Here is a 26,324-nt window from a genome sequence, read left to right as displayed (position 1 = left end):
TGGTTGTTTTCTACATGTTGGATGATGAAATTGAGTACTATATGTTACATGTTATGTTAGAAGTTGGATTTTGGTAATTTTCACCTTAAAACTTGCCTTAAAACTCCGTTTTAAAAGTGCTCCAAATTGAAATTCGTTTTCTATGACTAAGGTTTTGTGCTCGATATGAATGTATATGCAAGAGTTAAACTTCTAATTTAGTAGTGGTGATGTTAATTCTTGATGAATGTGTCAAAATCATTACGGCTGTAGAGACCGTCTGACTAGTCTAATTGAGTTGTTTGCTTCTAATGTTGAAGATTGATGATGACATGTTTTAAGTTGCCTTTCTATGAACATATATGAATATTTCACATGTTATCAAGTATTTACATGGGGTAGCAATTGAGCCATGCCATGATAGCCGAATTGGTCGAGTAGATTATGTTTATCATGTTAAAGTTTTCACAGCAATAGAGATCGTCTGAGTTACTATAAACAGAATTTATGTATTAATTGGGAATTTGTTGGTGAAAGTGTGTACCTAGATGATTATTCTATGTTCAATTGTGTAAATTGTGTGTTTTAAGTGCCCATGCAAGTTTGTTTAAACCGTATGCTGAAACAGATGCCGAGACTAAACATAGGGACCCGTCAGAGTAAGAGGGGGAGGGCTACACAGCCCGAAGTTGGAGAAGGTAGTGGACCCGTGATACCCGTTGTACCGAAATACCCTTCGGTGGTGTTTGTAGACTTTATACAATAAAAGAAAAGGAGAATAATATTGGGTCACACAAGTCACGCCTCACGCCACCTTCTCAAAAAAAAAAAGAAAAAAAAAAAATGTGTAACAACATCACCGCCATTAATTACCCTATTTCCATTGACGTTAATATCAGCGTGGCGTCGCAGACGATTAATCCGATTAACATGAACAAATAATAAAAGCAATTGTATTTGTATTGTATAATAAAGAGTGAAAGCAAGCGAGGCTGGGTCAGTGTTGCAGGTGTGTCGATTGGTTTCGCAAACTTTTCAGAATGGACATCGATTCTCCGCCTCCCTCTTCAGGTGGCTCTCCTTCCTCTTCTTCTTCTTCATCTTCATCTTCTGCCGCTTCCTTCTCCGCCTCTTCCGTCTCTTCTCATGATCGTATCTTACAGGTATAGGGTTTACTGATTTTACTCTACTTCCTCTTCATTCTATCTTTTTTTTTTTTTGATGATGTTGACTAATTCAATTGTAGATGATGAATTTGATTGTTTGTTTGTTGTTGTTGTTGTAAATGAATCCCACCATACTGAGTAGCCCCCCAATCTGTTATCTGTTCCTGGTATTGTTCGATATAATATGTTGATGTGGCAACTTTTTTTTTTTTTTTTTTTTTTTTTTTTTTTTATCTGATAGAGGCTAGCTGTATTTGGAGTTCCTGAGGATTACTTTGAAGACCTGCAGCCTGGTCTGGTTTGTTTTGTTAAAAGCAACAAGTCTCTCCTTCCAGAGATTGTTTCAACCATTTTACCAAATGATGCAGACATCGCCAGTGCGGTCAATGAAGGTACATCTGGATCAAGGAAAGCACTTGACTGTCTTAACTTGAGAGACCAGTATCGCGAAGGCGTGCTTTGGCTAAAGTGGTTGATGTTCGAGGCTGATCCAAGCACTGCTCTCAAGAATCTAGCTATCTCTAGTGCTGGCCAGCGTGGTGTTTGTGGTGCTGTTTGGGGAAAAAATGATTTGGCATTTCGCTGCCGAACTTGTGAGCATGACCCTACCTGTGCAATTTGTGTTCCTTGTTTCCAGAATGGAAATCACGAGAACCATGATTATTCTATCATTTACACCGGAGGGGGTTGCTGCGACTGTGGGGACGAGACTGCCTGGAAACTTGAGGGCTTCTGTTCTAAGCATAAAGGAGCGGAACAAATTGTACCTCTTTCAGATGACATTGCCAGTTCAGTTGGCCCCGTCTTGGATATTCTACTCAAATGCTGGAAAGGCAAATTAATGCATGCTGAAGCCATGTCAAGGGAAACTTTAGATGTCACCGATCATTCAATTGAGCCGAGGAAAGTTGCTAATGGGTTTTCTTATGCTGCCATCGAGATGCTGCTAGATTTCTGTTGTCATAGTGAAAGTTTGCTTAGTTTTGTGGCCAAAAGGCTTATTATAACAGCTGATCTTCTTAATTTGTTGGTAAGGGCTGAGAGGTTCTTGAGCACTGATGTCACAAAGAAGCTCCATGAGTTGCTTTTGAAGCTTCTTGCTGAGCCTATGTTTAAGTATGAGTTTGCCAAAGTATTCATAGATTATTACCCTGTCACTGTGGCTGAAGTTCTCAGGGCATCTACTGACATTATTTCCAGAAAATTTCCTCTTCTATCAACTTTTTCTGTACAAATTTTTACTGTGCCAACATTAACCCCACGTCTTGTTAAAGAAAGAAATCTCTTGGCTGTGCTTTTAGAATGCTTTGGGGACATTCTTCTTTGGTGTTGTGAAGAGGAGGGCCAATTTCAGGTAATTTACTTCCAACATCTATGCTAGAATGTACTGCAATAGTAGATACTCCCTCCATACCACACCAAAGGTAACATTTGCTTTTTGGCACTATTCATAGTCGTAGGAAATCTTTGATATTATTCTTAAATCGATAAGACAAAATATAGTCATGTGAGATCTTGTTTGATTCATCGTCATGAATGCACAAGAGTATCAAATTTTTATACTCCCTCCCAGTCTCTATTTTCTTCCCTTTGTTTGTGGGTACGGGTATTAAGGTGAGTAATAAAATAAGAGTAAAAGAATTGGGTGGGGTTTGGTGATAAGAGAGGTACGAATAATTAGTAGTTAAATAAAGAATTGTGGGGCTAAAACATTAAGAAAAGTAATAAAATATGGGTAAAAGAGTTGGGTGAGGTTTGGTGATAAGAGAGAGGAATGAATAAAATAAGAGTAAAAGTTTCCAAAATAAGAAATGGGAAGAAAACCTGAATAATCCGTTTAAGGATATAGGGAAGAAAATAGTGAATAAGAGGGAGTAATTTTTAATAATGTGTAACTAAAGATATTCACGTTGCAAAATATGCCTCGGCAAGTGTGATAAAGCAACCGTTACCTTTGGTGTGGTATGGAGGGAGTACATATATGTGTGACTTTGTTTAAGTGCAATATCATCTTGTGTAAAGTCCTGGAAATATTTTGTAACTTCGCTAGAGAGCAAAGGAAAAGCCAGTTAGGTTAGAGGAGAGAGGAGACCTTTTCTTGTGGCTTTTTGATGCTTTTGACATACTTAGCATGAGCCGAGCTTTGACCAAACCGATTTTGAGGGATCACTGAATGGTTTGAGTTCAGTTACATCCCTACTCACAATGGAGTGCTTTTGTATGTTTTTTCTTGCCTAAAATGAATATTTAGTGAATTGGTTTGACTCTCCCAAGAATAAAAATGTAGCGATAAAAAATGAATTGAGGGAATACTTTTTATGTTAATAATTGATGTGGAGGGAAACAATGAGATAGGGTCTTGCAAGTGGTCATTACCAAGCTCTAATTTTCATGACAAGGGTGTCTTAGCTATCGGTCCTCTCTCTTTGCTATCAGTCCTCTCTCTTTGCTATCGGTCCTCTCTCTTTATAGGCCAGCATCAACATATTCATTTGCTCCACTTGTGTTGTTATTATAGGATCAAATGACCAACACTATTTTGAAAACATGATTCACGACACTCTTAATTCATTTGTTTGCAAACTCCTTTTAAAACATACTTCGTTCAATATTCTGTTTTCTTCTCGAGTTCCTTAAATTTACTTTTTTTCTTTTGGTTTCTTTCTTTCCATTTTAGGCAAGCTTTTTATAACAAAACTACCTTGTTATCTTTCTATTACTCCATATAATTACAACATAAACCCTCAAAATCATATCTTTCCCTCCCTCAATTCTGGCCACCCAACTATCATCATTCATCAACCAAGCACAACACAATTATCATCAACCACATCCCTTCCACATCAACCATCTTCACCATCGACGACCACCATCGTAAGCATTGTCTTCAAACTTGTTCAAAACCACGAACTTCATTGACTTGTATCTCCAATAACTTCACTACCCGTCTCCACTTCACTGCTGACCATCTCAACCTAGTCTAAACCACCACTAACCCCACAAAATACCACCCCACTCTCCCGAACAATCTCTCTTCCACCCCAGAATCCCCATCCACCCCCAAAAATCCTATATCTCTAGTGTATTCGGGTTGTGGTGGATGGGGGGGGGGGGTGTTTGAGGTTTGTAATGGTGTTTCGTGGGGTTGGTGTGGTGGGTTCATGTGAAGGTAGTTGTTATAGGAATACTCGTTGGGAGTGAAGAGGTGTTGGGTGGGTGGTGCATTGGCTCGTGGGGTCAAGAAGTGGTGGATGACTGGATGGGTTTTCGCTTGTGGGCTCAAAGATTGGTGTTGCATAGGCTTGTGGTATGCGGTGGGTCGTTGTGGCTTAGAGGTGTTCAAATGCGGGCTTGGTCGGACATGGGCTGGGCTCACGTTTAATTTTTGGCCCACGGACAAGCGGGTTTGGGACGGGTTAGTGGGTTGGGCCTTTGTATTTTTCTTAAAATGCCTTGTCCGTACCCGCTTTTTTAACCGGCGGGATGGGTCGGGTTCAATGGACGGGACGACCCATGAACAGCTCTATTGTGGCTGTGATGCATTCCTTGTGTTGGTTGTAGGTAGCCGGCGGTGTTGTGGTGGTAGGTGTTGGGTTGGGGAAATTAGAAGAGATGGTAGTTGATGACTGGTTAATTTGGGTGTGGAGGAAGGTAAGTGAAGGGTATAATGGTTATTTTAACACTTTCTTAAATAGTGGGTGAGATGAAATGGGAAAAAAATTGGAGGGAGTAAATCATGTCTAACATACCACATCTGAACTCTTCAGCTAAATGTTATTTTTCTTTGCGCTAAACACAAGAGTGACTTGCAATCTTGTTCTTCTCAGTTCTCCCTATGGATTCTGGACAACCATTTTTGTTTCTCCTTTCACTTTCCTTCCTAATTTTGGTAAACAATTAAAGATTGAACTGTAAAGTGTCTTTTGATGACTTTCTCGACATTGCAAACTATGTGCTACTAAAAAAAAGTAGTTTGTAAAAAAAAGTCTTTTGGAGGTAATGTTAACTAAATTGTTCGGGGACTACAAAGTCAAGTATTTTCAGGTAGTCAATATCAGAATTTTTTTATTTTATTCTATCCTCAAGAAAGTGGGTTTGGGGAGTGTTCGCCATCACACGTTTTAAAATCGAGGAGTTTGCAAGAAATGAAATCACGTGTTTTAAAAGGAGTAGTGGTTGACTATTGATCTTTTCTTATATGTTGATCACACTTTCATGGTAGGCCCTTGGCTTCCAATTTATGATTTTTCTTTGACAGAATGTGTTACTTTTTCTAACCACCTATAAACTTCTATTTTTCTTTATGGTTGACCATCATTAAACTTCTACTTGAAATCTTCTGTTATTTGTCGTTGAGATTATACGGGAATGGAGGAAGTATTAGAGTGCTCCTTTGGTTTTATTACCCTCTCTGGCACATCATTTACTCTTATGTATCTATTTCATGCTGTGCAGTTTAACAAGTGGGCCAGTGTATTTGAAACATGTACCCGTGTGGTGGAAGACATAAGGTTTGTTCTGAGTCATGCAGATGTTGCCAAGTATGTGACACGTGAAAGACCTGACATACTGAAAGCATGGTTGCAAACTGTGTCTTTAATGCAAGGCATCAACCCTCTGAAACGAGAGACTGGAATCCATATTGAAGAAGATAACGAACATGTGCATCTGCCTTTCCTTATGTGTGACTCAGTTTCCAAGATTCATTTGCTTTTGGTGAAGGGTGCATTCTCTGTCTCCAGTATTGGTAATATTGATCCAAGTGATTTTCTTAAGGAAAAGAAAGAAGATATAGATGAGGGATTCAATCAAAGACATGCTAAAGTAGGAAGGCTCTCCGGGGAAAGTTCGGTCTGTAATTCAGCAGCTCATAACAGTTTATCGGACTTGGAAAGACGGAGATTTGATCACCGTCATGATTATATTCTTGAGCCTACTGTCTTAAAATTGACATTTGAATCATTAAGGGTGATTGATAGTTGGTTGGCAAGGAGTAATGTTTTCTCTTCTAGCGCTGATGGTGGCTCAAATATCCATTTATTAGCTCTTAAGGAAACACTGTCAGCCCTTAAGAAAGGAAAGTATCTTCCAGGACCTTGTGATGTCCCGTATGGCGTGGTTGGGAAACTTTATTCTTGTACTGATGCAGGTCAGACACTTGCCTGCTCCCCAATGGATACTGCAGATTTGCAATGCGATAGCATAATGGAAACAGAATCATCAATTGAAAAGGATGCCTTCTCATTGTTGAGTTTATCAGAATGGCCAGATATAGATTATGATGTCAGTTCACAGGAGATATCGTTACACATACCCTTGCACTGGTTACTGTCTTCTATTTTGAAGGCGGCCCTTCAAAGCCTTTTTGGCGAAGCTGTTGAGATGCATAAGCATGTATCTAGTTATTTGAATCCCATGTTGAATTGTCGTGATTTTTTTCAAAGTATGATGAAGGGATGTCACCCTTCCGCATTTTCTTCATTTATCATGGAACATCCTCTTCAGAACAGAGTATTTTGTTCTCAGATGCGTGCTGGTATGTGGAGGCGAAACGGTGACAATGCCGTTTCATGTTTTGATTGGTACCGTGCTATCCGCTGGTATGTAGAGCAGTTTACCGTCAAAACATGTTTTAATTCCTATTTTTTGCATGCTTATGCCTTGAGGTGTGGGTAAGGTGTCACCATGTCATGTGTAGATAAACATGCATCTTATTGATGCGATGTGTTCATTAAGTATGATCATTTGGCTTATGAAGTATCTCTGTTTCCAGGTCTGGCCATGAATTAGAGGAGGATCTTTTTTTACTCCAGTTATGTGCAGCATTTGCTCCAGCTGATTTGTATGTGAAAAGATTGCTACAACGCTTTCAATTGTCAAATTACCTTGCGCTGGATCTCAAGCGTTCTAGTGAGTATGTCATTTTCTCATCTGTTGTGAAGAGTTTATCTTTTCTATTTTTTTGGCCATTAGAAGTGTTCCACATGATGTGGCTGTGAAACTAGTTTATGCATTTTGCTATCTTTATTTTTTTTTTCTTTTTATACGAGTTTAAAGCGGCTTTATTGTGTGTTATCTTGAGCAAAGTACATGTATGGTAGTTGTGACTTGTGAGGCTATAATCTAATAACCCTGCTATTGTAGTAAGACGTTGCTACTTTCTGTATAACGAAACCATAACTACTACTAGCACCTGAGTCAGTTCTAATTGATTATACATATCTGTAAAAAAACAAAATTTCCATTTTCACACATTCCTAATACATTCAAATAATACATATTTCTCAGAATACCTTCCCATTTTTATTTACAAAGTTCACAGTTTTGTTGCAGCCTTCTTTTCAGCATTTTCAGCAATTGTCTTTTGCATCCAATGGTTAAATATCTGGACTTTAATGTTATAAACTTTCAAATGGGGTTCTTTTTGTATCTTTTCTTTCTTATAAAAGACTGCTCTTTGACTTAACGTTAAAGTTTCAAAACTTTGACCATAAATACACAAAATATAAACACCAATATCAACGTAATTACTTTCAGAAAGTTGTATTTTTAACCAAAAAATATACTACGTAACTCATAAATGGGAAAATACATGGTCAAAGTGTCTTCTAGAAGACCGCGTTAAGTCAAATGTGTGAGTCTTTTAGAATGAGAAGCTAGAAGGGTGATTTCTGTTTTTTAATTTGTTTTTAGTGTATGAAGGAAGGTCAGGGTGATTTCTGTTTTTTAATTCATATGATTCATTTATTTGCAGGTATGAACCTGTTTTGATTCAGGAATTGCTCACTTTGATTATACAAATAGTCCAAGAGAGACGATTTTGTGGACTAACGGCATTTGAAAATCTGCAAAGAGAGCTGATATGCAAGCTTGCTACGGGTGATGCTACGCATAGCCAATTGGTGAAGTCTCTGCCTAAGGATCTGTCGAAACTGGATATACTGCAAGAGGTCTTGGACAGAATTGCTGAATACTCTAATCCTTCAGGATTGAATCAGGTTTGGTTATTATTTATTGCTTGTTTCCTTTCTTCTTTTTAGTTATGTACAATATTAAATTTTTATTCTCGCATTGTTGCTAATCCAGGGAAAGTACTCCTTACGGTTGCCATATTGGAAACACCTTGATTTGTATCATCCGTGTTCGAATCTTAGGGAGTTACAGATTGCCGAAGAAAGATACTCACGTTTTTGTGGTGTTTCGGCTTTGAGCACTCAATTGCCCAGGTGGACCAACATCTATCAACCACTCATTGGATTAGCTAGAATAGCCACCTGTGAAACTGTTCTACATGTTATTAGGGCTGTTATCTTCTATGCCGTTTTTACTGATAGATCAACCGAGTCACGTGCTCCTGATGGGGTGCTTATAACGGCTTTGCACTTGCTGTCATTAGCATTAGATATCTGCACTTTGGAAAAGGAATCTGGTCTATCTACACAAGGTGATTTTATTTCACCGATGGTGGATGTTGCAACTGAGGAAATCGAAATGCTGAATGAATTTAGTCGACAGAGTCTGTTATCGCTGTTGGTTTTATTGATGAGGATGCACAAGAAAGAGTCTGCTGACAACCTAGTGGAAACTGGGAATTTTAGCCTCTCTTCTCTCGTAGAAAAACTACTGAAGAAGTTCGCTGAGGTAGACTCCAAGTGCCTGATGAAATTGCAACAGTTTGCCCCGGAAGTTGTTAGTTGCCAAGCAGCTGAAAAACTTAACTTGAGCTTAGTATCAGATACAGAGAAGCGGAAAATGAAAGCTAGAGAAAGACAAGCTGCCATTTTAGTAAGTGTATTGTTTTTTTTCGTTCTTTTTCTTTCCTCACTAGTCCCTTATTTAGGAGCACCTCCTGGGGTGATAACCATGAGATCCAGTTTTTGTACATTTCAAATGTACATGAGGTACATCTCTTATATGCATGATTTACATTTTGATTTTATGCGAGAACAAATTAATTGGGTACATTCCAAATATACAAGGTATTGGAAGTACTAGAGAGAGATGGAAAGTCGCAGGGAAACTTGGGAAGCAGAATTATGAATTGATAAGTTTTAATCATTGGTCTTGCTAAAAAAATATGCTCGATATTAAGTATTAACCCCCAATAATGTCCTTAATCTTGTGCATTTAGCTAAAACGTATAAATTGAAATGCGAGGGCTGCTACTTTTTACCGTTTGCAGGCTATCTCCTACAGGACTGTGAGATCATACGGTTGTGATTAGGCTTGTGACATTCTTCAATATTCATGGAATGTCTTGAATCAAGAGAGCAATTTATTGTAATTTTACTTCAGCTTGTGACACTTAGGTCACTCTTTTATCTTAAAATTAAAATATTACTTTACAATAACCTCAGTACCTTGCAGTTCTATCATAGCCACATAATGTCATAATCAGACAAACTTTTACAAGTTTCCGAGTTCCTTTTTTAGCGGTCAGTGCAAATGTTCATGCTTGAGCAGTTCTTAAATAATACTCCCCACTTGATCAGAAATTCATGAGCGTCTTTTGTGTTCTCTCTGAAATTTCAGCTGTTGTTGCTTTGCTGCTCTCTTTAGCTGGCCTCACTATTCAATTACATTTGGGTTGGAGTTTTGATATCCTATCATTTTGCCTTTTTTTTATAGGCGAAAATGAAAGATGAGCAATCGAAATTTTTAGCGACCTTGAAGTCCACTGAGTGCACTGTGTCTGATGATTCTCTTGTTGAAAAGGAGGAACGTGTCTCTGAAGATGTAGAAGAGACAGGCGAAACACATGTCTGCTGTCTCTGCCATGATCCAAATTCTAGTAATGCTGTATCTTTCCTTATCCTGCTTCAGGTATGTTATCTAGTTTTCCCTTAGGCGTATGCAAGTTATATTTCTTTTAAGTATATTCTGTAAAGAACTGCTACATAGGAAGTTTGCTTTTAGACTACCGAGGTGAGTCAAATGTTCTAATTTGATGTTGGTCTAGCCTTGAGTATAAGCTAATTATTCCTTTTATCGTTTTCAAAACAAAAGAAATCAAGGCTTATCAACTTTGTCAACAATGATCCTCCTTCATGGGACAAAGACTGGCAGTCTGATTTGTCGGAGAGCTCTCGAAGATCTGTGGCAAATCCCTTGGGTAAGTATAGTAATAAGATCTCTGTTGAGGCGTCGTCATCTTCCGAGTTGTTCCAGATAATTGAAGGCGCAGTCAATGAGTTTGCCCGGCAGGCCCATTCTGCAGAAGTTGATGCTTTTATAGATTACATTAAGCTTCAGTTTCCAGAGATGAGAAATCTTAATGTCCCTAGAAAGTCAAGTGACAAGAGGGACAAGAATGTTTACTCCCTTGAGACATTGGAGAAAGATATGTTTTTGTCAGTTCACAAGGAGCTAAGCAGTTCTGTTCATGATAGCGATCTTAGGACAGATGGTAGAGGTCTCTGTTCCGCAAAGGACGGAGTAACCTCAAGTGATGAAGACACTCTCTTGCTTGGAAAGTATATAGCCGCTCTCACAAAAGACTCAAATCCTTCAGATAATAACAATTCCCGCAGAGTGGAGTCTTCTGGGAAGTTCTTCTCTTATGATGGATATGGCCCATCTGACTGTGATGGGATCCACATTTCTTCTTGTGGCCATGCTGTTCATCAGGGATGTCTTGATCGTTATCTGTCATCATTGAAAGATAGGTGAGTTATGCTCTGTAACATATAAGTTTTTTTATTACTTCCTTTACTTTTATTTCCCTCACCCAAATTTTGCTGCAAGATTTATATCCTGATAAGTGATAAGAGCTAATTCTTTCTTTCTGAAAAGAGCTTCATATACATAGAAAATGAGTTCAGTTTACCTCTGTTAGGACACCCATACGGAGGATTATGGATGCCGCACTGCCACATGTCAGTATTGATAGAAGTTTAATAAACATTAAGGGGGCGTTTGGTTTGGGGGAATAAGGAAAGGGAAAGAGAATAAAAATGGTTGATTCCTTTTGTTGTTGTTTGTTTGACACAAAGAAAGGGTAACCCATACCCCCCCTTACCCCCAAAACCATTCTCATCCTTACCCCTCCCCAGGGTTTTAAATAGCGGTATCGGTCGCGATCGCGGTCGCGGTAACGGAGTCGCGGAATCGTCCACGACTCGGCCGTCGCGCTCCGAATCGCAATTATCGCAGTGATATTTATTTTACAAGCTTTTGTAGATATTTCATCATCTATTGACTATTTCATATAAAGTTAAGATTAATTCTACTTAGGATAATTAATTTGATCAATGCTATACAATTTCTAAGAGCTTTCCATTAAAAAACTTGGCCGGTACAAGTTATAACTCGTTCATATCGGGTTCATCGCGGGCTGTATCGGGCCGAGTTGGCCGATACACGTTATAAATCGGTCGTCTCGGCCGATACTTTCTTCTTTTCAATTTACCCGATACATCTCGGGATATCTCGTATCGGCGGCCTCCGATACCGATACATCTCGGGCGATACGATACGTCTCGGCCGAGATTTAAAACCCTGCCCCTCCCCCCCTTGGGTAAGCCCATAACCCCATAATCCATTTTTCCTCCTACTCCCTATTCCACCACTCCCACCAACACCCACCACACCCTCTCACACCGTCAACCACTGCCACCTACACCCTACACCCACCACACCGACACAACCACCAGGGACGCCGACACAACCACCACCAGCGACGCTGCCTGTCCACGCTACCCCATATCCTCAACCACTAAACACCACACCACACCAACACCTTCAGTAACTCTCCCACCCCACCAACCACCACCAACACCTTCCTCGGCCACACCACTGCAACCGCCCGACGCCGGCCACACCAGATCTGGTGTTTTAAGGGGTGGGGGAGGGGTTTTCGAAGGGTTGTGGTGGATTTTTTAGAATGAATAAGGTGTTTGGGGTCGGGATTGTGGTGTTTGTTGAGGGCGTGAGGCGCGGTGATTAGGTTCGCCGTGGGGTACCGTGAGGAAGATCGTCGGCGCCGCTACTTGTGGTGGTGTCGGTGTAGATAATGGTGGCAAATGGTGGGTAATGGTGGTGGAGGTGGTGGATGTTGGCTTTTAATTCCCTTTTCCTCTAATTGTCAACCAAACACCCAAGTATAATATGGGTGATCCTATTCATTTCCCTCTCTTACCCTTTCTTGATTTCATTCTCTTACCCTTTCCCGTACCAAACGCCCCCTAAGTTGCTAGATTTTTGTTTCCCAACCTTACCCCACCTTTGTTCGTCCTCATCCTACTCTGCTGAGGTTCTTATGTACTGCAATGTTAAGGGGGCATAGGATGTTAGGTGTATTTAACTTTCTTTGCAACTAAATGCTCTCCCTCTTTATACGGGTGGGGTGAAAAATTAATTACATTCCTGCTAATGTAATGCAAGTCTTTTCCAGAGGGTAGTTTAGAAACACTAGAATGCTTATACTTCTTTTTACCTTCATTATATATATTTTGTACCTACACCATCATGCATCCTAACCTATGCTAATATGGCCTCGTCCATAACACAATGGATTTGTGGAGGTATTTAAAGGCCATTTTATCTGTATTTTAACTTTTAAGATACTGTAGTGCAACCAATTTTGATGAGGCCACACTAAGATTCTAAAATCAAGACTAACACAATCTAATAAAGGGATAAGATTGAAACACAATTATGCCACACCTACCGTAACATCCTCTCTTCTTCTCTCTCGTCCCAACTTCCACCCACCATTACCTCTATCAGCCACCACCATGCACTAGCGGTCATCGTCCCTCGCCGGCTAACTGATCCGACCACCAATCAACGCTGGGTGTCGCTGGACACCTAGTTTGTCCCACCCTTGTCGGCGTTCTCTCTCATCCTCTTTTTCCTGTACTCTTTTCTCACCACTGCCGCTCACATCACATCGACGGCTCGTCGAGCGCCTCATTTCGGTCGCCCAGACCCTTGCTGTCCTCGCCCAACGTTTCTAGCGATGCTTTCGAACCACATTATACATCATACGCTCATTGATTGTGTGGACGAGCCACCCTTGCCGCTGTGAAGTCTGTCGCTGAACCCAATCCTGGCAAAGCTGACGCCCTAGCACCAGTTGATTTTTCTGTCATTCCCATAAAAAATAAAAATGTAATTTACAGATCTAGAAAAACTAAAAAAGAATCTCCAAAGGATAATAACACAATTGTCCTTATTGAGAAATTACTAGTGAGAAAGTGACTTTCATTCTATAATCAGGCTGTTCACGGATGTGGTAGTACTAGGGCGGCATTTGAAGTGGCGAGGAGGTGGCAATGGAGTTGATGATGTGGTCTGTGGTCAAATTTATGTACCTTCTATACTTGTTAGTGTACTTTATAAACCTATTATCATACCTAATAATGTTATTAATGTATTTATTAAACATTTTAGTCTATATAAGAGATAAATAAGTGTAACTTCAATTAATTTTATAGTTAGAATATGAATTAGTCTATGTATAATGTGAATCAGGGTACCTTGTCATGTAAAAAGTGTATTTTCGTTTGAACATTAGAAAGTGTATGTAACATGAAAGACAGTGTAGCCAATCTACTATATAGTATCTCGGAGATATTCGGTGTATTTGAAGTGGTTTTCACTGGAATCATGATGCTCCTAACATGTATTGCATGTGTCATGCCAATTGATGACAAATTCTGTACACATTTTTTTTCCCCTTATTTTCTTCACCTTATGAGCTGACTTATAATTTACAATTCAGCAATTTTATTGGTCGGATTGGTATATCATGTGTGTGTGTGGGTATTTCATTTTTTTGTTCCCCCCCCCCCCCCCCCCCCCCCCCCCGGTTGTCTATACTGCTATTTGAACATGATTTATTGTGCAGATATATCAGAAGAATGGTTTTCGAAGGTGGAGACATTGTTGATCCTGACCAGGTCAAGTTCATGAAGATGTGTTTTCTTTCTTTCTTTCTTTTTTATGTTTTCAATTGAGGAGAGTTTCATGTTTTACTTAAAATCGGTTTTATAGGGTGAGTTTCTGTGTCCAGTATGTCGCCGCCTTGCAAATTCTACGCTGCCAGCTTTTCTGGAAGATTCGTGTAAACTCTGGGAGCAGCCTCTAGATTCTATCATTTCTTCTTCTCGCCCTTTGATTGATACGGTGGAGGAACGTGGCTCATTCCGTTTATCGTATGCTTTGTCAATGCTGCAAAGTGCAGCTTCTGTTGTTTCTAAAGGTGAAACGCTGAAAGCATTACCTGTGCAGAGAAGTCGAAGAATAACGCCTAATCTTGTACCAGTATTTCAAGTACTTGGACAAATGTATTTTCCAGGAAAACAAGATGTTGTAACTGGATCAGCGAGAGTTAGCCCTTCAGCCCTTTTGTGGGACACTCTCAAGTATTCACTTGTGTCAACCGAAATAGCAGCTCGCTGTGGAAAGAGTTGCTTAGCTGCTAGAAGAGGCATCCCTTCTTTGTATAATGAGTTCAGGTCATCTGGTGGATTTATACTTCCATTGCTACTAAAAACAATTAAAAGTGCTAGAAGCAAAAACTTCCCCGACCTGTTTTTAAGATTTAGAGGCCTCCAACATTTTGCTGCTTCCATTTGCTTAGGGATTAGTTACGGCAAAGAACTTGGAGAAGCTTCAGGTCGAGAAGGTACGTTGTTTGTTGCATAAATTGATCCTTTCTTTTCATTCAGTGTTTTCATGGTTCATTTTATGAAAAATTTGTAGTTATAATTGTGTGCATCAAGTTCCTGTTATATTCTGTTCGCTCAAGGTGGAGGAATGTCTCCATTTGATACATATGATCAAATGGCTACAGAGCTTCTGTCTTTATTTTTTTTCCTTTTTCTGAAAATCAAAGCATTTTAAGTGCCAATTATCTTTAGCAACCACTTGGCCTTTGGATGTCTTTACATGTGGAGATGGAAAGGTGAATGGCTTGGTCAAGTAGATGATCTATGAAATTTTCTTGGTATTCAATCCTCTCTGGTCAGTCGCTGTTGGCAATCGTTTTGGTAATATTTCCTTGTAGGGGAATATTTGACACAGCTGAATCTACTGAAGCTGATAGAAAATTTTCTGCTCAATTAATGTACCTAAATTACATTTGGAGTTGGAAAGGAGGATAGCCTGGTTTAATGCATGATTCATGACACTTGTTCAATAATCATGCTTGGTAATCAACCCGTTTTTAGTCGGTCAGTTTTATTGATAATGTTTCTGTCAGGAGAAATTAAAAAAAGCCGAATCTTGATTGTGATATATAAAAAGATGCATGCTTCATTAATGTACATAGTTTAGATGGGACTGGGGGATTTATGCTCCTGGTATCTAATGGCATATAAAATGCATCTTGTGTGGTATAGTTTTGCATGAGGATCATTGTTTAATCTAATTCTTCGTACTTTGGCAGGCAAAATTTGGTCTATGTTAAAGCATTCAAATTCTGATATGTTTCCGGACATGCAATTTTGGGGCCAAGCTTCCGATCCTGTTCTTACTCGTGACCCTTTCTCGACATTGATGTGGATTCTGTTTTGCCTTCCGTTCCCATTTTTGTCTTGTAAAGAATCCTTGTTATCTCTTATCCATCTTTTTTATGGTGTAGCTGTCTCTCAGGTGATGATTGCTCTGTTGTTCTTATTGTAGCATATGCATTTCTCGATTGATACCCTCCTGTATCTAAATGTTTATGACTTCCATGCAGGCAATTATTACTTATTGTTCATACTCACAGTGCAATGTAAATGACTCTGGCACTCATGATGGTCTTATTTCTGATATTGCCAATTTGGCTGGAGAATCTGCAATCACGAAGCAGTTTTTCTTTTCCAATTATTTGGACCCTTCGTACTCTGTGAAGTATGTGATCAATAGTTTAAGCTTGCCATATTTACGAAGATGCTCCTTGTTATGGAAACTTCTATGTTCCCCTGGGGCTTCACCATTTCCCTCAGTCCGCGAGGACATTGGTAAATCATTAAATGCTTCAAATGGCAAGGAAGTTGGTGGTGGAGATATGGATGAAATATGTGAACTGCAAAACATGTTTAGCATTCCTTCCTTGGATATTGTTCTTAAAGATAAAAATCTACGTTCAATGGTGTTTAAATGGTTTCATCATTTTGCCAATGGTTTTGAGGATTCAACTGTCCAGGATGTCCTGTATTCCACACCATCTGCTCCTTTTCACTTGATGAATCTTCCTTTCGTCTACCAGGATCTTGTACAAAGGTCTGTCTCCTTCTTGCGCATTTTACCCCCCTTTTCCCCATTCATCTGTTTTACTTTTTTTTTTTTGTCAATACAATATGGCATTCATTCCAAGGATTTAAGGGAAGAAATAATGGCTCAGTTAAAATGTTAAACGACTCCCTTATTTTGCTTTCCTTAAACTAGCAGTGAAATTACCTTGAAAACTGTAAAAACCAACCGCTGAACTCTTTTAATGCTAGATTATAAACTTGAAAGACATTGAGAAATGGGATTAAACACATTTAACATTAACGGAGGATAGAAGTTAAGGAATTCGTGTGCTTTATCATTCTAGGCATGAATTCTGGTGACCTGGGGGACACAAGGATGCCTTTCATGCACAGTCTGATTCGTCCGAGCTGACTGAACCCCGGACGATTGAACCTCAGTTCCTTTTTTTTTTTATGCTTCATTCTTTAATTCTTTGGATTTCGTATATGAAGGGCAAAATCGCTCACTAAGTGTGTGCGTTCATATTGTGTAATTTTCGGTTAATGCAACTACTTCCATCTTAGGATCTCCGAGAACAGCCTTGATTAGATAGTACGGTTTCGTGCATCCATCCCTCCTTATCTACCAAAGGTGGATCTCTACATTTGTTAACATGTGTAATTTCACTTTAGGTATATTAAAGCTCAATGTCCTGATTGCAAAGCTGTTCAAGGTGAGCCTGCCCTATGCCTTTTGTGTGGTAGATTATGTTCTCCTGCCTGGAAGCCTTGCTGCAGGTCAGTATTGGTTTCCCGTTTTCTTTGCATCCAGTATCATGCCAAATTGCCAACTATATCCGTTTCTATCTTCTGTCAGCTGCTGTTTTGATATTTGTTTCCCATTTTTACTATTATTTTTGTAAATAGGGATAGTGGATGTCAGGCTCATTCATTAGCTTGTGGTGCTGGCACTGGGGTATTCCTTTTAGTACGGGTATGGCTTTGCCAGTTGCAGTGGCTGCTGCTTTATCTTTTGTTTGTCTTCTCTTAATTACTTGTATGTTTTTGCTCCATAATAGCCTAAACATTAACATAATGAAAACTCTTTTTCATTCCTTCAATAGAAAACCACAATCTTGCTTCAGCGAAATGCACGCCAGGCTCCTTGGCCCTCGCTTTATCTGGATGCATTTGGTGAAGAGGTAATGTTTTACTCCTTGCAATGGTGCGACTGAACAGCCAGAAATATTAGCCGCCTTGTGATTTTTTTCTCAAGTTTATTCTGCATCTTAGACATATTTGTTTTCTTGATATCATTTCTTTGGATTGAAGTATCTGTAAAATTGGAAAGGAAATTTGCTTAGCTGTTGGGAATTTCTTACGATATGTTTAGTTGGATAAACTTAATTTACACTGTAATGATTGGGGTTCGTTGTATCTAGTTCTTTATACTGGATGTAGGGGTGTTAGGGAGCCGAGTCGATCTCAAGCGTCAGTTTTCTTAAGTTGGTGTCTGGTTGAGTCTGGTCCCCAAGTCTTTATGTAGCTCACAAATTGGTTTTAGCACTATTGCCTTTTAAATACGTATGTGCATGTATTTATTTATTTTAGTTTCAGTGAAAAGTTTGTAATTTTAAATTTTAGACTGCTTTCCATTTAATACCCTATTTATTTTTCCATTTCCAATGGAACCGAATATTTTTTTTTCCTTTTTTTTGCCTGGGTTATGGTGGGATAAAGCAAAATGGCTTGCTAATTTGGATGCTAGTCTGTTTGTCGTGAAGCAATAGTAATTCGATGCAATTATTAGTGTAATTTTTATCTCGGGTCCTCCGTGTTGTTGCAATTGTATTTTCATTTACTTCTAGTGTTTATGATGTGCATATATATATGTCTACTTATTTGGGGTCACTTTTTTTAGCTGGACTGGAGCTGAGCTCTCTGTATTTTGGCCTGTGTAGCTCATGTGTTGTCTCAGTTCATTGGCAGTTTGGCACCACTAATTTGTTTTTCTATTGCAGGATATTGATATGCAGAGGGGCAAGCCACTGTTCCTTAATGAGGAACGTTATGCAGCATTGACTTACATGGTAAACAGCCAAGGCAGACTTCAGTTTTTCCTTTTTTACTGATACTTTCTTTTGATGATGTGATTTTCTCTGATTCACTCTCCCTCCGCCTCAAGTTTAATGTCATTTAAGAATATTGCAAGCGCAGCTACTGACTCTGCATTGACAGTTGTTAAAGTGCTCGTTGGATAGTGATTTTAGTATTGGATTACTAAAGTGACAGATCAGTTTTGGGCAACAGTCCAACATACCTTGTATTAAACAACAGTAATATATACTCCGTATATTTAAGGGGAGTACGTACTGGGTGTCTATAGATTGTCTATTTTAGTGTTTTGCTGTGGTATTATCTTAATGTCTTGCATTCTAGGTGGCTTCCCATGGTATAGATCGCAGTTCTAAAGTTCTTCGGCAAACGAGGATCGGTACATTGTTCCTTGTTTAGTCATTCGAAAAGGTATGTAGTAGTTTGAATGTTTTTATTAGGCTAGACATCGGTAACATGTTACATTCTTCCTCTTTTTGTTTAAATATTGAATAACACGGGTGAAGTGATATAATAGCAGTTGTTGATGTGTTTCAGATTGCAGTTGTGTTTGCTACTGTGAAACCAAAATAGTTACTGGCGAAGAAGAGGATGGATAAACAGCCATGTCATCATCTATATCTTGAACTCGATGCTTGTCCATTTTTTATCTCTTCACCTGTGATGGCGTCATGCAGTTCAACATGTAAGCCTATCTTTGCCAATTGCCATTGCTCTCAGTTGTCATGCCGGTGGGGTTTATGTTGGTCGGAACTTTAGTTCTTGTCTCATCACTATCTACTAGATTGTTTTTCAGCTTCTCCATCCTATTTCAACTAGCTATTGTGGTCCATCGGCAGTTTTGGCACGAGCTGCATTCAACTCCTGGTGACTGAAACTAACAATTTTGCTCACTCCTTTTTGCCTGAAACTTATGGAACAGACTGTCTAGATGAGACTGCAAAATATTAGTAAAATATTAAACATAGTCGTCAAACGAAAACAATTTCTTATTTCCAAAATGATTTGGAGCTAGCTAATATGAAACAGAAAATGTGAGTTAGGAAGTCAGTAAAAGCCGAGTAAAATGAAAATATGGTTGTGAAATGAAGACCAGGCAGAAGGGTGTATAAATACAAAGGAAAGCCATCAACAAGCTTGTGAGGGAGAGCTGAATAGCTGATTAGAGATTCAAGTGAGACACATACAGTTGAAGAAAATTACAAGGAAAACATATACTTCCTTGTTCCTCTGTTTCACTTGATCTATATTAGTTTCTTTTAGGGTCACTTCATTTGATTGTTTAGTTGTCTATCCCAGTAAATTTCTAAGTGCTATAGTTACACCATACTCTTCGGTACCTTTTCCCCACCTCTCCTCTACCTACCCAGCCGCCTAATTACATCATTGCCACCCACAAACCAGACCAAATCTACCACAAGCAGCACCTTCCTGACCGCTAGGAATTGTTGGCCCCAATACTCCGACAACAAGATATTGCCGACCCATTCCTAACCACTTGACTCACATAACTGCGACCCAACCTATGTAATCTCACCAATGATAATGTACCATTTATTTTGGCGATGAAGGGTCTAGTGTTCCCATGCTGGTGTTTCTAAGGGCATGGAGACTTGAATGAGCTTAAAACAATTTGCATGTGGACTGTGTTATGTTAGTTCTGTTAGTTCGATTTAACTTTGTTTGGGCCATTGCAATCAAAATATTGGGAATAACTAGAAGTGTAAACTATGAATTCCAGCTTTTAGTTACTCCCAAGGTTTGATGACGTGGGCTTTGTATTGAGTTAAGTCCGATATTGAATTCTGACTGTTTGTAACAGTTCTAAAAAGCACCAGGACCAAACTTTACCCAAGATTTGTGGGAAATGGGTTACATTTAGCAACATTCGATTGCGACCCGTGACTCAAACCTATATTTGATACATGCACTTGGGTGACCTTCGGTTTAATGAATTTTGTGTGAGCCCTCGGGGTTTTTGGGTAATGTTTCTATTGATAGAACTCACACGAGTTCAGTTTCTAAGTAAAATGTCTATGACGCGGTACTAATGTTATGGTCATTTTCCAAGTGTTCTGGGGCGGATGTTGTGAGCTTATCTTCTGTGTACTAATTTTTGTTTTGGAAATGCTGCAGATATCGATGGGGTTACTGGCACTCAGAACAAAAATCACTGCTCAACTCAACAGGGCGTTGCCTGTACATACATAATCTATGTTGAATGCGCAAAGCTTTTGGTTTCCATGTAAATGTTGTGCATAAAATCTTATCCCGTAGCTGCTTACCAGGGCTTCTGCTGATTATCGTCTTCTGGCCAATTACTGAAAAGCGGGGAGAGTTGTATGCTTTCTCAATGAGACGGGAAAGTTGAAATGATAAGAAAACCTTGTCAGTGGTGAATAGAATATTAGATGAATTGTCGCATGTTTAGTTGCATTTGTACCCTTGGTGTGGGTATATCGTCTCATTGTTTCCAAATTTGCGAGCTGGGTTCTAGACGAGCTTGGTTCAGGTTTTTATTATTTGCTTGGGTTATTTCGGATATGTTTTTATTTGGGTAGTGTGCGGCTCTAAAGTTGAAAAAAATAAATAATATTTTCGGATATTCTCTCGTGTACCCATTAACTTTTTCATTTTATAAGATTTACCCTTCTTTTCTTGCAAAAAACTTTTCACCGTCCATAACTTTTGGCTACAAGTTCAGAATACAATAATTTTTTTTTTTTCAAGTTGACAGTCTTTAAGAGGTTTTCAGTTTGAAATAGAATTCACCAAAGTCTCAACTCGTAGTCGGGAATTATGATCGGTCAAAGTTTGTTTTTTAAAAAAGCTTTGACTAACGTAACTATCGGCTACGAGTTCAAAAAACGGTGATTTTTTTTTTCAAATTAAAGACCTTGATGAGATAATTGGTTTGAAAAAAGAAAATTACCGTTTTCTGAACTCGTAACAGAATTATTGTCGGTCAAAAGTTTTTTGTGAAAAACGAGGGGTACACCTTAGAAAACGAAAAAGTTCAGAGGCACGCGAGAGAATAATCCCTAATATTTCTTTGTTGTACATTCAAATGCACCCATATATGTTCACCGATCTAATTTTACTAAATTCTAGCACTGAGAACAACCCACTAATTAAGTTTTTTTTTTTTTTTTTTTTTTTTTTTTTTTTTTTTTTTTGACAATTAGATAGATAAATTATCGTTCCTACAATAGTTTAGCCTTTTTGGCAAGTATTATGCACAAGAAAGGCATACATAATACTACATTACGAAATATAAAATTACAATTTATTTCTAAGGAACCACGAAGGAGGATATAATTGCTTCGGGTATCTTTAAAGTGTTGGCGGAGGACGTTAGAATGGTCACGAGCATCATTCTCAACAACTTTAACACTAATATGAACTCCAACAACCCCTTGAGACGATTGAACAGCGGAGAAGCAAAGCTAAGGTGCACTTACGCCACGAGGACGTAGAAATTTTATAGGGAAAGCAAAGCAAAGGAGCATGTAACCAATGGAGAATAATCTCATACACCTTGAAAAACGATCTCTACAGTTAAGAATCCAACGGATGAAAAAGCCAGACAAGTAAGCAAGTTGAAACAAATAAATCTCAACAACCAATCTCTTAACCATCTTCACCACAAAAAAACGATTTGGGGTGAAATCAACACAATACGAACGAGCAATCACCTTCACAGCTCTGCTAACACACATACTAATGCATAAACTTCTGAAAGAGGAGATTATTAAGAAAAGCAGTAAAGACAACAGACTGAATTCGAATGACATTAACTTATGGACGGAAACCATCACAACCAACCCCACCACGCCATCATCCAAACCTTAACCAGATAACCCAATCTGAAACATAACCTCTCATAAACACGACGGTATCAACCCACTAAAACTAAATAGTCTGAAACCCTAATCGTCATACTATTAGCTAGGACCTCTCATCTCCCCTTTTTCGTTTCACTACATATCCTGTAAACTTTTTTTCTACACTTTTTTCTTCTACCTTTTCGAAAACCTTTATATAAAAATCAAGACGTTTCATTCATCCACATTCATCAACCATAAGGTTCATATAAAAATAATCATCTATGAACTGTAAAAGACACTTCATTAATCCTCAATTATTTTTAATGAAGGTAGACTGAAAATACCTCTAAAGAACGATTAAATTAGGAGTGAACAACTTACCATTCTCAACAGCCTCATAAGCTACAATCTCCATATCAGCGATGACAAATAGTAAAACAACTGAATAAGCGAGGAAAACGGACGAAGATAAAAGTGGAGTTGGCATATGTTTTTTATAAACTATGAAGAATTGATTAATATGGAATAAAGTGAGGAAGAAGAAAGGGTTAGAGAGATTGTACGTGAAGGGAGATATTACAGTTGTGATTATGAATACGAAGTAATAAGTATTGGGAGAATAAAAAGTGCGTTCATTATGATTAATCAGTATTGGGAGAATAAAGTTGGCATGTTATACGGTATCTTGCATTTATTGTATTGTCTTGTATGTCGGAGGACTTGGTGGATTACTTGTTGTTATGGAGACGTGAGGTAGTTGGGAGACCGTCTCACGCTCGGGTCGCCTCTTGGAGCTTCCCACTCCAAGAAGGATGTGCACATTAATGACTTGAGTACGGAAGGACTCGTGTGGGTGAGACACGACATCTGGCAGGGGATCCGGTTGGCTTCCGGACCCGGTACGTCTGGGTGTGTCCCGGTACCTGTTTGTGGTTGTTGGTATGTCTGGGCGTGTCCCGGTACCAGTGTGGTTGTCGATATGTCTGGGCGTGTCCCGGTACCGTGGTGGTGGCCATTTGATAGTATGTCATCCATATCATAGTCATGTGCATATTCACACGCTCGAGTCGTGTCACACCTTATTTATTGAAACTGACGTTTATCTGTATGTGTAATAGTGATGACTGATGAGTCGTATTTTGGTTACATTTTTTGCCCCACATTTATACCTAATTCATACTCGATTTTGCGTGCTTTATTATTAAATAGCTTATTTTAAAACTAATTTATAATAATTAGCCGTATTAATTGGGATTTAATAATATTAATATTACTTTTGTTTTATTAATTATTAATTATAATTTATAGGCAAGGCGGAATAATAAAGAGGAGATTCGAGCTAGAGGAACAACGAGACGGAAATAAGACGGGTCAAAGAGGAAAGTGTGAATTAAATGAAAACCAAAACAATTGTCAAAGGTCGAGTTTGACAAACCAAATGCACACAGCATTCATCTACCATTAAGCACCTTCACCATCAACAACTCACCACAACAACTCCCCTGTTTCACCTCCATCATCATCACGCCCCCTGCTGCATCACCTACATCTCCAACCATCTGCTCACCTCGACGACCAACAGCAGCCACCAGTCCACCTTCGTCACCACCACGAATCCGCTTCATTCACTCTGCATCAACCCGACACTCTCATCTCGGTTCCGAAATCCGACACTGAAGTCACCATCATCGATCAGCGATTATCGTCACCATTATCAACAACCACCATCATCGTCACCTTTGGCTGCCCAAAACCGAATCAGACCACCACTCGAATTCGCAGCGGCTCAACAACCACCTCCTTCCTCCACATCAATCTTCATTCACCTGCTGCACCGTGTCATTCATCAACACCAACCACGATATCTCAAATATCAGCTCACTTTCCTCTGCCACCATTCAGCCACCCGTATCACCACGCCAACACTTCCCTACCACCGACCTCCAACACAAACAGCAGCACCAACGACCCACCATACTCCACCATCCCATCTTCAATTCAATCAAACCCAACATGTTCCTCTATGCCGGTACCCCCCACACACACCCTATTTTACTCCTTTTTGTGAAGAGCTCGCTGCCGGCATAGCCACCGGCAGCCGACTACCCGGCAATCACACACACCCATTCAATTTCTGCTCCATTTTTCAGATGTCTTGCTGCCGGTCCCTTCCCCGGCCGCCGCCTCACCGGCAGGCACTCCCTTGGCTGCACGATTGTCTTCTCCTTCCCTTTTTGTCCTTTTTGTTTTGATTGTTTTGTTTTAAAAGTCGTGTGTTATTGTTTTTGGCTTGTGTCGGTTGATTATTATTATTATTATTATTATTATTATTATTATTATTATTATTAGATTAATTAGTCAATAAAACTTGTAATTAGAGGAGACTAGATTTCATGCCCGTGCGTTGCACGGTATTTAAAAATATTCTATTTAAATGTAGCGCTATTTATTTTTATGCGTAAAATTGGTCATTTTAATGTTAAGTTGTGTATTAACATCAAAATTGAATATTGTCATCGGTAAGATTCTCATTTACTTATCAAGTATTGATTTTTATGCAAATGAAATTAGCAAACTTAGGATGAACATTTCATTAAGTTATCTTAATTATTAATGAAGGAGATTTATGCAGCTAGAGTTGAGCATGACATCAAATTTAAAAGTTGCATATTCTAAATTCACCTCAAACTATTAATATATGTATACTACCATGTTAATTTATTGTGTAGTTTATAAGGAGTCATATTAACAAATTTGGTGTTGAGGCTATATGAGCATGATTATGGAGATAAAACATACAGGCAACATCGACCTTTAATTAGTTTGATTTACTTATACGATGATAAAATTGAAATTACTCCTCTATGAATCTTATAGGCTTTATCTCGTATCTTTACCAAAAATTTCAAGAGAAATTAGATATCGAGTCAAACTTTTTCACACGGGATAATAATTATAATAATAAATAAGTAAACTATAGATAAATATCATGCTATATTAGGCTATATAATCCTCTTCTCATATATTATTTTCTTCGTCTCGATTATTTATTTACCTACTCCATTTTTTTTTTGTTTCATGGTCAATTGTTAAATTTTATATTTTAGGTCTGTCTTTGATGAGCAATTCTTCTTGGTTTAAACTCTAAACCAAAGATAAACAAATGAGCCGGACGAAGGGAGTATTATATTAAGTTATAGACAATTATCATATTACTATAAGACTAACCACAACATTAGTATTATACAAATCTGAATCCATAAGACTAACCACAACATTAGTATTATACAAATCTGAATCCGTTCTAACCTTTCATATATTATGCTAGTATATTTTTGGTGGTGTTGGCCTTCTATATTTAAACTTATTTTTTTATGTATTTGATTAATTTGAGTTCTTTTCATACTACCTCTCACATCTTCGGTATGTGTTCGACTCATAGTTAATTGTAAAATTATATCTCTAAGAATCCAATTTGAGCATACTTAATTATCTTTATTAGAAATTTTTGCTTCCTACTCGAATTCATCTATCTATCAAAAAAAGAAAATATTAAGGAGATGATAAAAAGCAAGTACGTAATGTTTAGTTGCATTGACATTCACAAGCAAAGAGAAATTACCTGTCCTCTGCTACATTGTTAAATAGGGTGAAGAGTATGCAAAAATTTAGGTACAAATTATGTTATTATCGTGTATCTAGGGTGAAGAGTACCATTTTTTATCAAGATAGTTGATCACTTGTGAAATTGGAATGAAATATGTTTCTTAGCAATCAGAATTGATTTCGATTATTATTCAGTTAATTTGATCATGTGTCACTTTTGGCACTTGAGAGATTTGACATCCTATATTCATATATAATAAAGTCCTCCTGCATACCCCACACAGGCCCAAACATTTTCTCTATCCCTCTCTCACAAACTCAATCTCCCTCTTTATTCTTCTTCTTCTTCTTCTTCTTCTTCTTCTTCTTCTTCTTCTTCTTCTGTAATATAAACAAAGTTTCTCTAAATGGAGAACCATCCTTAGTATTTCTCAAGTTTCCGACAATAGCCATCAAAGTTGACCGAT

The 26,324-nt window shown here is 38.5% G+C and overlaps 1 protein-coding gene across 1 annotated transcript; it reads left to right on the top strand.

The window, feature by feature from the left end:
* Positions 1 to 738: 738 nt before the first annotated feature.
* On the top strand, positions 739 to 20,968 carry LOC141642768 (E3 ubiquitin-protein ligase PRT6). The gene is made up of 19 exons (XM_074451693.1): positions 739 to 1,142; positions 1,387 to 2,499; positions 5,601 to 6,745; positions 6,919 to 7,059; positions 7,900 to 8,143; positions 8,232 to 8,930; positions 9,774 to 9,968; positions 10,152 to 10,810; positions 13,996 to 14,047; positions 14,142 to 14,775; positions 15,538 to 15,743; positions 15,832 to 16,358; positions 17,003 to 17,107; positions 17,237 to 17,303; positions 17,434 to 17,511; positions 18,331 to 18,399; positions 18,749 to 18,835; positions 18,962 to 19,109; positions 20,561 to 20,968. Exons 1-17 carry the CDS (start codon positions 1,020 to 1,022, stop codon positions 18,821 to 18,823), a joined length of 6,132 nt encoding a protein of 2,043 aa, XP_074307794.1. The 5' UTR covers positions 739 to 1,019; the 3' UTR covers positions 18,824 to 18,835; positions 18,962 to 19,109; positions 20,561 to 20,968.
* Positions 20,969 to 26,324: the final 5,356 nt, after the last annotated feature.

Source organism: Silene latifolia, chromosome 2 (assembly GCF_048544455.1).
Source record: "Silene latifolia isolate original U9 population chromosome 2, ASM4854445v1, whole genome shotgun sequence".
NCBI lineage: Eukaryota > Viridiplantae > Streptophyta > Magnoliopsida > Caryophyllales > Caryophyllaceae > Silene > Silene latifolia.
The sequence above is the reverse complement of the archived record's forward strand: the minus strand, read 5'-3'. Positions and strand labels throughout refer to the sequence as shown.

Excerpts from the sequence above, each read along its gene's own strand:
- LOC141642768 (XM_074451693.1), top strand. The coding sequence starts at position 1,020 with ATGGACATCGATTCTCCGCCTCCCTCTTCAGGTGGCTCTCCTTCCTCT. Across the intron at positions 6,746-6,918 it reads TGGTACCGTGCTATCCGCTG|GTCTGGCCATGAATTAGAGG; the intron begins GTATGTAGAGCA and ends CTCTGTTTCCAG. Across the intron at positions 14,048-14,141 it reads ACATTGTTGATCCTGACCAG|GGTGAGTTTCTGTGTCCAGT; the intron begins GTCAAGTTCATG and ends TCGGTTTTATAG.